General features: G+C 36.5%; 1 protein-coding gene across 1 annotated transcript in view; it reads left to right on the top strand.

Moving 5' to 3' along the window:
* Window positions 1–14,000, top strand: part of SLC41A2 (solute carrier family 41 member 2) — a 47,821-nt gene that overhangs the window by 12,984 nt on the left and 20,837 nt on the right. The window contains exons 7-9 of the mRNA XM_026052257.1: window positions 1,732–1,955; window positions 6,803–6,950; window positions 7,759–7,838. Coding sequence (XP_025908042.1) covers window positions 1,732–1,955; window positions 6,803–6,950; window positions 7,759–7,838 — 452 coding nt within the window. The remainder of the gene's footprint in view (window positions 1–1,731; window positions 1,956–6,802; window positions 6,951–7,758; window positions 7,839–14,000) is intronic.

The following is a 14,000-nucleotide window of genomic DNA, read 5'->3' as shown; positions in this document are numbered from 1 at the left end:
AGAGTGTGCATTTATGCTTCTGTCCTTAAAAATTAAATGCACAGTCACAGCTGACAATAGAATGACCTTTTGCAATTTCCATGTATGCCCTAATATTGCATCTGTCTTTCAGCAGATGTTTTTGAAAGAGTTTAATTTGCATGACCTCCTGAGCATGTCTAAAATTAAAACCGTGATTTTTTAGGGTTTCCTTACAAGATCAGAGGAGGCAAGTTTCATTTCTGTGCAAAATGCATTCTCAGTATTGGACATGTGGAAATTATTAGTAATTAAGCTCGAGTGAGCCTTGGTGACAGCTGAATCACACTTCCTGATTATTCATGCTGCCGCCATGGTACCTTTTGCCCTGCTTTGTATCTGAAGTGAAGCAATTGGTTTGGTASTTGAAGGGCATAGACTGGCTCAGAGCACAAGTTCCCCTCTATAGACAGTGTATCAGTTTTATCTGTATTGAGCCAAATGGTGTGATGCATTTAACTTATCCTTGGCAACTGTCAGGAAAGATTTAGCTTAAAAGTGTAAAAAGGTACCTTATGTACAGGAGGGAGAAAGAAAGGTGCCTCTACATGTGATGTATTCTTAGGGAAAATACATAGCTGGTAGTTCTAATAATGTTTAGCTTCCCCTTTTTGCTAACTTGATATGCTTGCTTATGTAAAAATTGCAAATGATCTTGTTAAGGTTTTGCGTGGAATTTGTAGCACATAAAGAGCACATACTTTTTCAGTGACTACAAAGCCACTGAGTTTCATCATGAGGTGAAATTAAGAGCAGCAGTAGGACTTGTTCTTTCCATTGGTCGTGTATTATCTAGATATTAGGAAAAATCTTTGTTTTATCTGGTGATGGACCAGCACAGGAAATTGCTTTATAAGCATCTATCTCCTACACATAAAACAGGTGCTGTGGACATATTGTGTTCCCACAGGCTCATTTCAGTTCTTCCATTTGAGAATTTTATAGAGTGTGACACTTTAGGCAGTATATCAGACTGAAAATTAGAAGGTYAGTCTGAATTTCTAGTTTAGTCTACAATAAATAATGTTATTTGCTGAATGACATGATTTTTTAAAAAATATTTTTGTAAAATAACATGGAGAATAATGAGTACAGCGGAGCTGAAAATCTGAAGTGTATTATATGAAGAGAGGAAAATTCTTCAAGTGCCTGCCAAGAGTACTCTTAATAGTTAAGTGAACTGCATGTTTAGTACCCACTTCATTCTGTAGAGAAATTCCTCTGAAAGAGTGGAAGGAAAAAATAGAAGCCACTGGCCTCAATTCAAAAGGTTTTAATGTTAAAATGTTTTAAATGTATCAAGTATCATTTAAGTATGTTGGCTCATTTTCTATGTAAGCTGTGATAGAGCTTCATGGCTTCTGATGCTAAGTTCATGACTAGAAAACTTGCACAATTTCAGACATCATTGTATTTAATCTGATGTTGTTTTCAACCTACTGTAATAATATAAATCTCAGGCAGCTAGAGTTAATAGGGAGTAGCATTAATACAATGAATATTTCTTTTTCAATAGATGACTGATTTACAGTTTTAGCAGTTAGAATTTCAATGATATGCAAAACCAGCTCTCTGTACAGATGGCTTTCTTGCTATCATTCTTAAAATACATAACCTCATTTTAAAAAAATGTTAAGAATTAAAAATGCAGAAATGAGTCAGGTGGGAGGAATGATCATCCTGGGCAAATACATGGACCTCTTATTTATCAAGTTTTAAATTACCATTTTCTTGGAATTTCCTGAGAGAAATAGATATGTTTAGCATACTTTCTTCTTTGTTGAATTTAGGAATAATAATGGTTGGAGTTATTGTTGGATCAAAGAAGACTGGTATTAATCCTGACAATGTTGCCACTCCTATAGCAGCAAGTTTTGGAGATCTTATCACTCTTGCTATACTAGCATGGATAAGTCAGGGTCTTTACACTTGCCTTGGTAAGTATGTTTCTGGATATTTATTTTCCTAGGAAGCTCTTTCCAGAGGGATGTGGGAGGTCTGAAAAACCTTYCAGTGTAACTGACTTTGTTAAAAACACTTGTGCTTTATTTTGGGTTGAAACATTATAGGGTGCCTGCTCTTTCTCTTCTTCCCCTCCCTGCYTTCTCCTCCCATGGCAAAAATCACTAACTATGATCTTGGCACCATCTCCTAACATCCTGAGTAGTCTCAGAGCACCATGGCAGATCTCCATGTGAATTTGAATCTGCAGTGTCCAAGTTGCTCAATTTTCTCTGYTTTCTTCAGGGGGAGGGGACTTGTCTTCTTCCTAGTTTCTTGAGTGTCCACCCCTAAATCAAATATTTGCTTCCCAGAGGCCTATTGAATTACTTTTCTTTTGCACGAAGGGAAAGCTGTTGAATTGGCTGTTTTGATCAGCTCTTTCGTAGGGAGTTCTTTCTATCTCCTACTGCAATACCTCCTGGTCCCTTATTTCTCAAAATCCTGCTTGCAATACTGATTCCTCCGGCCCTTCCATGTCTCCTGCTTCTCTTGCATCAGGACACTTTTCACATCTCCTTCCTATTGCCCATACCCATGCATTCATTTTAACATCTTTACCTTTTACCAGCTTTTCCTTAACTACTCTGCTTAACAGTAAATGAAATAACCCTTTCTACCTTCCAAATAATGGCTCTACCTGTTTTTGTTTACTTTGTTTTGTCTTATATATTTGGAGAAYGTATTTCAAATAAGTCTGCTGACTTAGTTGTAGTTTCCTTCAGTTCTGCCCTGAAAGCTGAAAAAGCAAGCAGCTCTTCTTAATAGYCTGGCAGCAGATGAGGGCTTGGGATTGACTGTTGACTTCAGACAACAATGATCTGATCATACCTAATGCATCATTTTGTCTGGCTTCTTGATCACAGTTTTTTCATTTGTTTGTTTGTCTGTTTATTTTCCATATGATAGCTGAGGGCCTGTGAACAGTCAAATTACACATAAACAGCTCCAAACCAATTTTCTTGTGAATAACTCCTATATTAGTCTAACTTTCTTTTCTTGTATTAGTAATCTGCATGATTCTGTAATCCCTTGAAACTGTTTTTCTGATTTCCAAAACCTAGACTAAGTCCTATTCTCTTAAGGGACCAGATTCATTGTCACAATGCCTGCTGAAAATGAATATGCTGGTGATTAYTATTACTAAAAGAATGCTCAAGTGCAGCTAATGTAGAGAAAAGCTTGGGTGTCACYGGTATCCAGCCTGGGTTAAAGGGAGCAGAGATCTAGCTACGGTTATGAGGAGATGTGTTAGCTCTCTGGGTAGGTGTGGGTTGCCTCACATTGCCAGATTGCAGTTAGGAATGTGATGAGATTTATGGCTCTAGTTAAAATTTGTTCTAGCCAGGACTATGGTTAAAAAAATCATTACTACTGGACTTCAAGCTTGAAGTGTTAACTAATATTTCAAACRAAATGTCTTAGAGACTTATGTTCTATAACCTCACTGCGGTCTTGAAGATTTTGCTGTGCTATCTACACTGCAATGAGCAAAYGAGCATGCCAGGGGTGCTTCATCTGTTCCCTACGTCTTTTTCCTAGAAATGTTGCTTTCTTATGTATTTGAAATGTGATCCATATAACTGCACACATTAAATCCAAAGGGCTCAAAGACAGTAACTCACTGATACTGATGTTTTCTGGTTTTAAGTGCCTTCTCTACTCCCTTCCATGTTTTAAATTGTGGCTACAGGTAAAAATTAGTTACATATATTAGTGTGCCACACAAGTGAATTTTAGTAGTAGCTACATTTGTCTTCACAAGCTAACTATGTATATTTTTTTTATGACTAGAACTATCACTGCTACCTATACTTTGTAGGAATAATATGCAGTATTTTTTCTTAAAGGAGTAAAAATAACTGCTGCTATTTCCATTTCTCCTAAAACATACTTTTTTTTTTTGAGAAATGTGTTGAAGGGAATGGGGGAGTCAGTGGAAGAAACACAAAGGCTCAATGAAAACAAAAAACAAGATTGGGAAAGAAACTTGGGCTCTCTCGCTTTCACACCTTTCTAAAAATGTACATCTTTACTTGCACATGACCTAGCATATTRGGGAGGTATAAAAAAAGTGGGGCCAGTTTGAACTCTTCTGTTACTTTTACAGCTGTCATGAGCCACAGCTGCTGAAGAGTAAGTGTGAGTAGCGGAAAGGATTTTCTGGAACACTTCAGTTCACTTCTAAGAATAAATTGCAATTCAATTTCCAAATGATGTTTTGGAAATACCTCTCTTTTTTTGATATGCCTAATTATCTTACCACATCTAAAATGTTTTCTTCTGCTTTTCATATTTTTCGGTATCTTTCTATTACTCTCTCTTAGGAATTAGACTTTCTGAAGTAAGAACATACTACACAGATCTTGGGAATGTGTTTTTCAAGATGTAATTATTTGAACTACAAAATAGTTCAAATAGATGAATAGATGAATAAAAGCATGGTGTAGCTTCTGTACACAGAGAGATTAAGTACATTTGTAGTCCTTTAGCTCAGGAAAGATATATAAATTTTGAACAGAATGGAAAAGATTTTTAGAAAATGATCAGACACCAGGTTTAAATAAGTAAAATAATGTTTTTTTTTCAAATAGGATATAATTGAGATGTGGAACTTATTTACATAGCATATGAAGCTGGACAAAGGGATTTTAGAAGATATTTGGTTGATTTCTTTAGAAAGAAATCCACTGAAGAGTAGTGAACAGAGAGATGGAGATAGAAACTTGGGTGGTGAATCACGGTGGCACACAGTAGCAAAAGCTGGCAGCACACACTGAAAGCAAAGCAAGTCCAGAAACTTGCCGTTTTCTTATTTCCTTGAGTCTTAACTGTTGGTTATAGTCAGACACAAGATATTGGACTAGGTGAGACTTTGGAGCTCAGCTGCTAGCAGTTTATGCTCTTCTGTTCTTTTTGTCGTTTTCCTGCCTTTTTAATAACAGAGTAGCAACCAGAATGGGAATGTTCTAAAAAAAAAACCCAGCTTAAGAGGTAGTAGTAAAGCAGGGTGATTTCAACTCTGAATTTTGTTTTGAATGAGCTGTTTTTCAGCACAATTTCTTAGCATGACTACCTAAACAGGCAATCAGTTGCCTTCAGATAGTGGGTCTCGAATGAAGAAAATGTTTATGTTGCAAACTTTCCTCCTGTCTGTATTAGAGTGGTCTGTAATAGAATGCCTAGGCTCAGCTCTGGGTTAACAGTTAGATCTTACCAACCCCCCTGAAGTAATATGTCTATGCATCTAAATTATCCAGTGAGTTGTCTCCCTAAAGGGGATGGCTCATCATTTTCTTTACTGAGACAATTATCGTATAAAACTGGCCTTTTAAATACTTACGTCAATTGAACCCTCTAGCCATTTGGAGGGGAAACTTTGATATCCAATCCCTTAAATATGCAGGATGCTTAAGCTACTTTCAGGTTTTTTTCCACTTTAAAATTAGTGGTGCCTGTAATAATGTTCCTATATCTTCTAATGAAGTGTATTTGTTTTCTGGGGAGGAAAATGTTCATTTTCTTCACTTTTACAATTTAAATAACTAACTTGGTGTAACRTAATCCAGGATTAATGGTGGCCTTTCCTTGAGGAGCACTAGAGGGCTCCCTAGTACCATCAATGGTGCTGGAGCTTGTGTTCCTCGCTCTGAAATATGAAGACCTGATACATCAAATGCAGAGGGTCCGTGTCTCATGGCTTTCCAAAGCCTTTTGTAATGCCATCCAAAACTAAATGCTTTTCCTCACAGAACATGGTTTAAATATATGTGTCTATCTCTCAGGCATTCCTGCATCTTGGTTGAGAAGACAAATTGTGCGACTCCTCGTATTATTTCCAGGTTTTTAGCTGTTACTTTGAAGTTTTATACTTCTAATTTACATAGGATCCCTACCAGAGGTTGCAACATTTTTTGGATGGTGCTGTGCTGAACGTTCGGTCCCAGTAGATACCCTGCATGAAGATGCCCTGCAGGCATCTCTTTCTGAGCTGCAAGATAGGCTGGTATCACAGGTTGCTAAGGGAATGGGTGCTTAAAATTATGGAAGGTTGCTTGGAAGTCTCTTAAAAATCAGTGTAAATGTTTGCCTCTACCCTACTCCCCCCTTACTTTTGAATCTAAGGTCACAGTCAGAAGTTCCTTGAATAAGTAGCAGCACAGAGGAGGAGGGGGGTAATATATTTTACAAAAGTTAGAAAAAGAAGGGAAAATTACTTTGGGGCATCATCTCTTTCAAGTAGCTTTCTGATTTTGGCTTACAAAATGGAAGTAATCCTACCATCTTTTTTTGCTGGTGTTCTGCAGAGGTTGTGCCAACCAAAGCAGAAGGATAGTAACTTCCAAAAACTCTCTAGCAATTTTTCCAGGTGTAATTTCAGGTGTTCCCTGCCACCGTTCTCCACCAAGATAGCATCAAAGTAATAATAGTTTGAATTTGCAGCCTTTCTAACAAGTTATAACACTTGGACGAGATTACTGTTATATAAGCTCTATATTGTTCTTTGTTAGAGTGCTATATACTAAAGAACTGATAACATGAAGTATATTTTGCATTAAGTTTTGTGCAAATTGTGTGTGTTTAGACAAAAATTCAATCTTAAGTAGTATTGCTACATTTCTTATAAAAGTAAACATATGGACAAGTGAGGAATTTGTGTAGCTTCTACATATCTGCTCTTAAGATAGATTTTCCATTATTTACTTCACCGTTCAATTAGGAAGTCCTGAGTCAGTGGAGGAGCTTGGAAGTAAAACTTTTCTTTTGTTTACTACTACTTTAGAGACCTATTACTATGTATCTCCTTTGGTTGGTGCCTTTTTTCTGGCTCTGACTCCCATGGGGATTGTCATAGCTGCCAAACACCCAGCAACCAGAACTGTTCTCCATTCAGGATGGGAGCCTGTTATAACTGCTATGATTATAAGCAGGTGAGTCTATTTGTTTCACTTAGTCTTGATAGTTCCCTTGTCTCTGTATAGCATAACATGTGATTGTGTTAAAAAGAAGCATTTAACAACCCTCAGGATTGTGGACATAGTTAAGGTGCAGGTAGGACTGAGCTGGGTAGCTAACAGTGGCCTATGACAATGACTGAACAGAGCAGGACTGTTTCCAATGACAGAAATGTTGACTTGTTCTCCCTTGCAGTTTTAAGTCAAGACTGCATGCTGATCTAAGAGATTTGATTTAGTAAATTGAAAAGTCTAGTGAAGATTGTTTGAAATTCTATGGTCTTTGATACACAAGAAGTCAATTTTAATATATAAATAATTAGTAATTCCATCAAGAAAAAGAACAAAGACCATGTCATTGTTTGAGTTATATTCAACAGACTTGCAAAACAAATGGTTAACTTAACGAGTTCAGCCGTAGTCTTTGTGGGGAAAGTTAGCCTCCATAAGCTATAGAGCTCTATCTGTAGCATAAAACAAGATGCATACCTTGGTTCTGTGAGAGAGCATGCTTGGCTTATTTAACACTGAGTTTTGTAGGTCTGCTTGTAATCATTTTTCTGTCTGTTGTATTTTTGTCAAAGAAATTGGCAACGATTAACACATACTTAGCTTGACTAAAAATATTAATCTGCAGGTCAGATGAGAGTAGTCAGGGAAGAAAAAGATAAATTGAGAAGAAAATAGTGGCTTGAGGATGTTAAAAGCTTAAGAATACTAAATAAGACTTGAAACACTAATGTATCTTCTTGCCTTATTCTCTGTATTGCACTTTGCTTTTCAGTATTGGTGGCCTTATTCTGGACACAACTGTATCGGATCCTAATTTGGTTGGAATTGTTGTTTATACTCCAGTAATTAATGGTAAGACTATGATGGGATTTTTTATTACTGTACTGATATATCTTGGTTTGATAGAAATTTACTACAGTACAATTCTGTTATGCTAATTAGTGTCTGATGTAGTCTTTTCTCCAAGTTCTTACTTTGGTGGCAATGCTTGTGAACACCTACCAAGTTCTCCCAATCTTATTTATTATTAACATTAAACCATGATAGAGAATGTCAGAAACAGGAGCCTGAAGTATGCAGCGACAAACCAAATGGATAAAAATTGAAAAGAGGTATATTCAAATATTATATTCAGACTGTTATGGCTGAAGAAGACTAAGATAATTGTTCTTTCAAAAGATTGCCCTTTCAACATCCAAGGACAAGTTTTCATAATAATAATTTAAATTAGTTGTAGCATGTGTTGTTTTAAGCATTAACGGGGATGACAGAGACAAAGAAAAGTGTGTATTGGTTCCTGGCTTGCAATGTTTCCTGGCCTAGGGGAGTGTTTGTGAAAGTTTAGTCTACAAACTGTTACATGTTTGATTCTCTAAGGATATTAACAGGGAAAAATTTATAGGAATAATTAATAACTTATTACACCAATGCAGTTTGAAAATGCAAATTTTGGAGCTTTTTTGATCAGTATCACCTTTATAATTCTCATTTATGTTATTATAATTATAGTTGCCAGGCCTTTTCCTTCCGTTTTGCTATTTTCCTCCCACTTTTGTAGTTCTCCATATGATTTCTTACGTTCTTTTTTCATGGTATATATTGTTCTTTTCAAACCATTTCTTTATTATCAAGATGATTATATCTTCTTAGTTTGTCTTACAGATTGCTTTTGGTTCTCTTCACTTGATCTTTGCCAGTTCTATAGGACTGTGGCCTATTTTGACTTCCAAACTGTCAATTACATGATTTATGACCACTCATCATTCCTTTCACCTTTGATAAAAAATGGTTAATATTGACCCTGTGGTTTAATTTTGAAGCRCATGACCCCAGTTTGCTCTGTTTCCACACGTTGCTACAGAATACGTTGTATGAGACAGCATCAAAGAAGACTGCTAAGCTTTACTATGGTCAAGATTTAGCACATCCATTGCAGGGTCCATAGGCAAGCGGCCCTGTCAGAGACGGAAGTGTTATTGTTTTGAYACAAGCACGTTCTTGAAAAATTCCCATTAGCCCTTGTTTTATCACTTTTGTATTTTCTAGATCTTAGAAATTGTCTGTTTAGTAATTTATTCTAATGCTTATCTTGGAGTAGAAGTTGCACTGACATACAGATTCTATAGGTCATTTTTTTAAAGTTATAGTTTCTATTTTCCCTTTTACTGCCCTCTGGTATTCTCTAACCTCAAAGATAATCATTTTGCAAAGATAATCATTGGTATTTCAGGAAGTGTTCATCTATCTCTCTATGGAGGTTCTAAATTTATTTTACCCTCAGGTCCTACAGGCTTAATACATTAAGTTTGTGATCACAGATCTCCATTTTTACAAAGATAATAGCAAAAGGAATTGAGTGTTTCAGTCTTCCATGTATCATTTAACTTCTTTTTGCCTATTAAGGTCTTATTTTTCCTTTTTTTTTTATCTTTAACATGAAGCAGTGACAAGCTGTTGCTTATGCTCCTTGCTAACCATACATTCATTTTTGCAGTTCAGCCTTCATGCTGCTGTGCATTTTCCTTCTCCTTTGTATTAATTCCAACTTGCTACTCTTTTTCTACATTTTGATTTTGAGATACTTAAAGAGCAGTGTAGGCATGTTCATCTCCAGTGAAATTGGAGCCATGCTCATCTTCAGTGAAATTCTGCTTTACATCAGAAAGCTTTCTCTTAATAGTCCTTTTCAGTAGCACCCTTTCCACTGAGAAGAAACAAAAGTTTTGCTTCAGAATATGATGGACTGCTTCTCTCTCGCTGAGTTTCTTTCCTAGTAGATGTTCCTTTCCCACCTAGTTTAAAGCTTTMTTTAATGAGCTGCAAAATCAATAATGTTCTTAGGCAGGTGCACCAAAATTGCTTACCAGTAGTCCTGCTTTCTTAGATGTCATCTCTTGATTACAAAAGGAAACAACTGTCTGGCAATTCATTTTATTATTGTTTCTGAGTGGGYGTCTTTCTTTACTTCAATACACTATACCAAATTACTGGTAGGTTTTGTTCTATAGAAGACTCATTTATTCTGGACTTGCCACTTACTGTAGCACTTACAGCTTTATTTTCTCAAGGCTTCATGCTCCTACCAGATGTTGCAATGATGATTATCTTTTACCCTGTAGCAGTTATGGACTGCTGCTGTAAATGTAAATGTGTATCTTGTTCAAGATTGTCTTCTGTCTTTCTTTCCRTCTTTCTTTCCGACACACACACATGTATATATGCATGCTATTAGACACAGCCTTGGATGATTAGCTGGCAGATCAAAGATCCTGAAGAATCAGGCAGTGGAGAGAGGAAACCTGYGGCTGCTGGAGCAGGCGGGGAAAGAGAGAGTCCTTAAAGAAGACAGAGAGAGCAGAGATTGCTGGCTTATAGCTCTGACGGTCCCACAGAGTTTGTACAGTGATGAGATCTGTGACAACTATACCACCCTCATGCAAAAAAGCACTGCCTTTTTATAAGATGTTTTGTGTTTCTGGACCATTCTTTGTCTTTGTCCAGGTCTACTGTGCAATTCCTGAAGTTGTTGCCTTTCTAAGTCATGTTTGGTGCCTCCTTGCTGTTCAGCTGGGTTWTTATTGCTTAGCTGTTGATTTTATTGTTATGTTTTCTGTTATTTCAGTCTTTTCCCCTGAGCTCTGTAGGTTTAAATTTCTTCAGTAATCAGGAATGGGTTATGAACAAGTGGTTTATAGTCTGATGTCCATATTTTCAAGACCTTTGCTATTATCCCACTCTTAAACAAGAAAACTACAAGAAAAACAAATGCATTAAGCTGCAATTTACACAGCAAACTTTCATAACAAAAACAACATATCTGAWGGGCCAAAACTAAGGTCTTGTAAAGTCTGCATGAGGCAAAGTTAGTGTAAGGCTTGTGACTTCTTCCTAGACATAGCAATGCTCCTTTTGCTGGGCCACTGGCAACAGCAGGACCTTTAAGAAATCCTGTTCTTCCCTCATTCACAACTGAGTAGAGGGGAGCAACGTATAAGTGTTGTGGTAAATGCGTGTGCTACGCCTTCAAACTTCAAAAGTGTAAAGACTAAATCTGCTGGAAAATGCAGAACAAATATTTTCTGTGTAAACAATGCCCAACATGCCTGTTTAATGATATACCTTCCAAGAAAGGAAATTGTAGGTAAGTCATTCTTTTGGTTGCTGTTAGATTAGACTCTCTTGGGTTTCATAACTCTAATGGCACCTCTTGCTATTGCTGGTCTACTGACAGTAGTGTACTCAACTGCAATTTAGGAAATCTTTCAGTTAAAAAAGCACATCCGCTGACACTCATTTACTAACATAAAAGGTGTGCTAGGCTACTTAACAGATGGCTTTTTAAAACATTATTGTTGCAGAAGGATTTCCCTACCTGTATTCTCCTGTCCTTGGAAATCTCATTACAAGAATAAGTAGTAGCTGAGGGGTTCCCCCTCAAAAGGTGCTTCAAACACCTTTTCTCTTTCAAGTTTTTGACTGCTGTGCCTCAGGAAAGCACTAGGGAAACCTGAAGGGAAGGTTGTAACCTAGTGAAATTTTGTCCAGTCAAAAATGGAAGCAGTGTAAATTTGTCTCTATTTCATACTGTTTGTTGTTTCAGTGCCTATTTTTTGAAAGCTAAAAATCTGAGAATCCCAGTTTTCACTGCAGAGCTGTCAGGTATTGGGCTTCCWGCGGATTTCTCACCATTAAATAGCTTGGGACCTGGTGCTGTATAAGTGGTTTGCACATTCTTTGGTATGGGACAAGTTACTTCCATCACATTCGTTACAGTGTGGAGCCTTCATTAAAGAAATATTCATCTGGAATTTGAGCAACCTCAAAGGTTCCAACCCTCTATTAASAAWAGCTTCAAGTATTTACCAAGAGTTTAAAAACAGTTCTTAATCAGAGAGGCATTTATAGTTAACTTTACTGTTGGTGGCCAGAAGTATTTTAAAATCATTTTTCCGTTTTTCCTTTTAAAATACATTTTCTTGAGAGGAATAATTATTTTTAAGTCTATAATTGGTTGGGCTAAATTGTCACTCTGCTCTCTAAATATTAATAAWTCATGTTGTGTTCTCAGCCTATGTTGTACTTTCAGACTACTTGAAATTTAGATGTCTATTTTTCATATGTTGAAGTTCTGAATAAAATAACGAAACCCAAGTGTGACTGTGCTTCAGTCTCAATACAAAAAGTGGATCTTTGTATTTTGTAATTTGGTTAAAATTTGCAAATCTTCTTACACAGCATGTTGCATTTGGCTCAGGAATTGAAATTGGCAAGTAACAGAGTTCCTTCTGTGCAGAAAATGATAATGCTTTGAACAATTACATGCTTGGGAGTGTGCCACAGCAGTGAAATAAGCTGCAGCTACTAGATAGAGCCACTTCCTCTCCCTTTTGGTTATATCCTTAGACAAAACAGAGTGAGATCTCTTCTAGGTATTTACATTTTAGAAATTACTGCATAGTTGCAGATATGACCAGTATATCTGTAGACCTTCCCCCTCCCCCCCGTTTTTTTTTTGTTTTTTGCAATTCTGTTAAACTGAGGCACTACAAAATCCTGGAAATGCTTGAAAATTAGACATGCTTTGTAGGATTTTGTATAGCAAAACTTGCTTTTAGAGATGTTTTAAAACAATGCTCTTTAAAGATAACACAAACCTGTGATAATGTTTTTCACTCTTTAGCTGTACTTGTTATGAGACCATTTGATATCTTAAGGGAATAAATATAAATCAAAGAGCATGAGAAACCTGTATGAGAAAATTTGACACAAACTCACTGCATGTCTGTCATCTGGGAGATGAAAGTTAAGCTCATATAATGTATTCCCCAAGCCATACATCTGTTTATATAGCAGGATAAATGGAACAACGATATTTTTTTTCCAGAGAGCTTTTGTTCTAAGTTGTTTATTTTGGAGAATATGGAAAGAAAACATCAAGAAATCATGCCTTCTCAAAAATGAAAACATGCTTTCATATCACTTGATATATTTTATTCTCATACAACGTAGTTGCATTCTCAATTTCCATATGACAGAGAGGTGCTTTGATTAGAAGATAATCACGGTCTCCATCAGCCGAGCACCTGAAATCTGGTGCTTCTCTAAATTACGAGGGAAAGCACTGGAGTACATCCGTGCTGACAGAGCAACTTGGCTGGGCAGCAGCAGAACTAGTTTGCACTCTGAGTTCAAAAGAGTGTAATAGTCTCAGAATGGCACCTGTTCTGTATAATAACTTTATAACTTGGTCTTTATTTTGGCATGAAAAAATGGGGGAGGATTTGGATTCTGGATATTTAATTCTGACACATTTTTGGGTTCTACCACTTACTAGTGCCTGGCGTGTATGCGTAAATGTGTGTATTCTGCACCACTAGATAATCATGTGTTTTTTTCTCTTAAGTCTTTCACTTTTTTTTTTACATAATTTCACTCACCATTACATTTCACATCATAATCTGATAATATTTAACCAGAATATTTACATTTTTGAGTAGAAGAAACAGTTTCTACTCTACTCTACTCTACTAAGAGAGAATAGATTTGTGAGCCAAATCAAGCATAAACCACTCTGTAAAATGTAACAATTTACACATACAGTTTTGTCTTAAAGAATTCTCCTGAAAATGGCCTCGTAAGAAAAGCTAATGGTTTTCATATTTTTCCCCCAAAACACTTCTAAGTGTTAACAGAAGTGCTGCAAAGTGCAAAGGAAAATAGAAATTTGGATTAAAAAAATAACATGGAGATGAACCTGGTTAAGCCAGATTCTTAATTAAAGTATTTCATTTAGTTTTGCGTAAAACATGATTTTTTTAAGTCATAGATGGAAATGTCAGGGGAAAAATCATACTGAATTTCCTGCAATATAATCTAATTATTCCAAAATTTAGCACTTTGGTTACTACTGTAACAAATTCTCCTTCCTTCCTTCCTTCCTTCCTTCCTTCCTTCCTTCCTTCCTTCCTTCCTTCCTTCCTTCCTTCCTTCCCTCCTTCCCTCCTTCCCTCCTTC

The sequence above is a fragment of the Nothoprocta perdicaria genome, unplaced genomic scaffold, assembly GCF_003342845.1.
Source record: "Nothoprocta perdicaria isolate Ctin4 unplaced genomic scaffold, notPer1 scaffold_86, whole genome shotgun sequence".
In the NCBI taxonomy this organism is placed as follows: Eukaryota; Metazoa; Chordata; class Aves; order Tinamiformes; family Tinamidae; genus Nothoprocta; species Nothoprocta perdicaria.
This window is presented reverse-complemented; position numbering and strand designations above follow the sequence as displayed.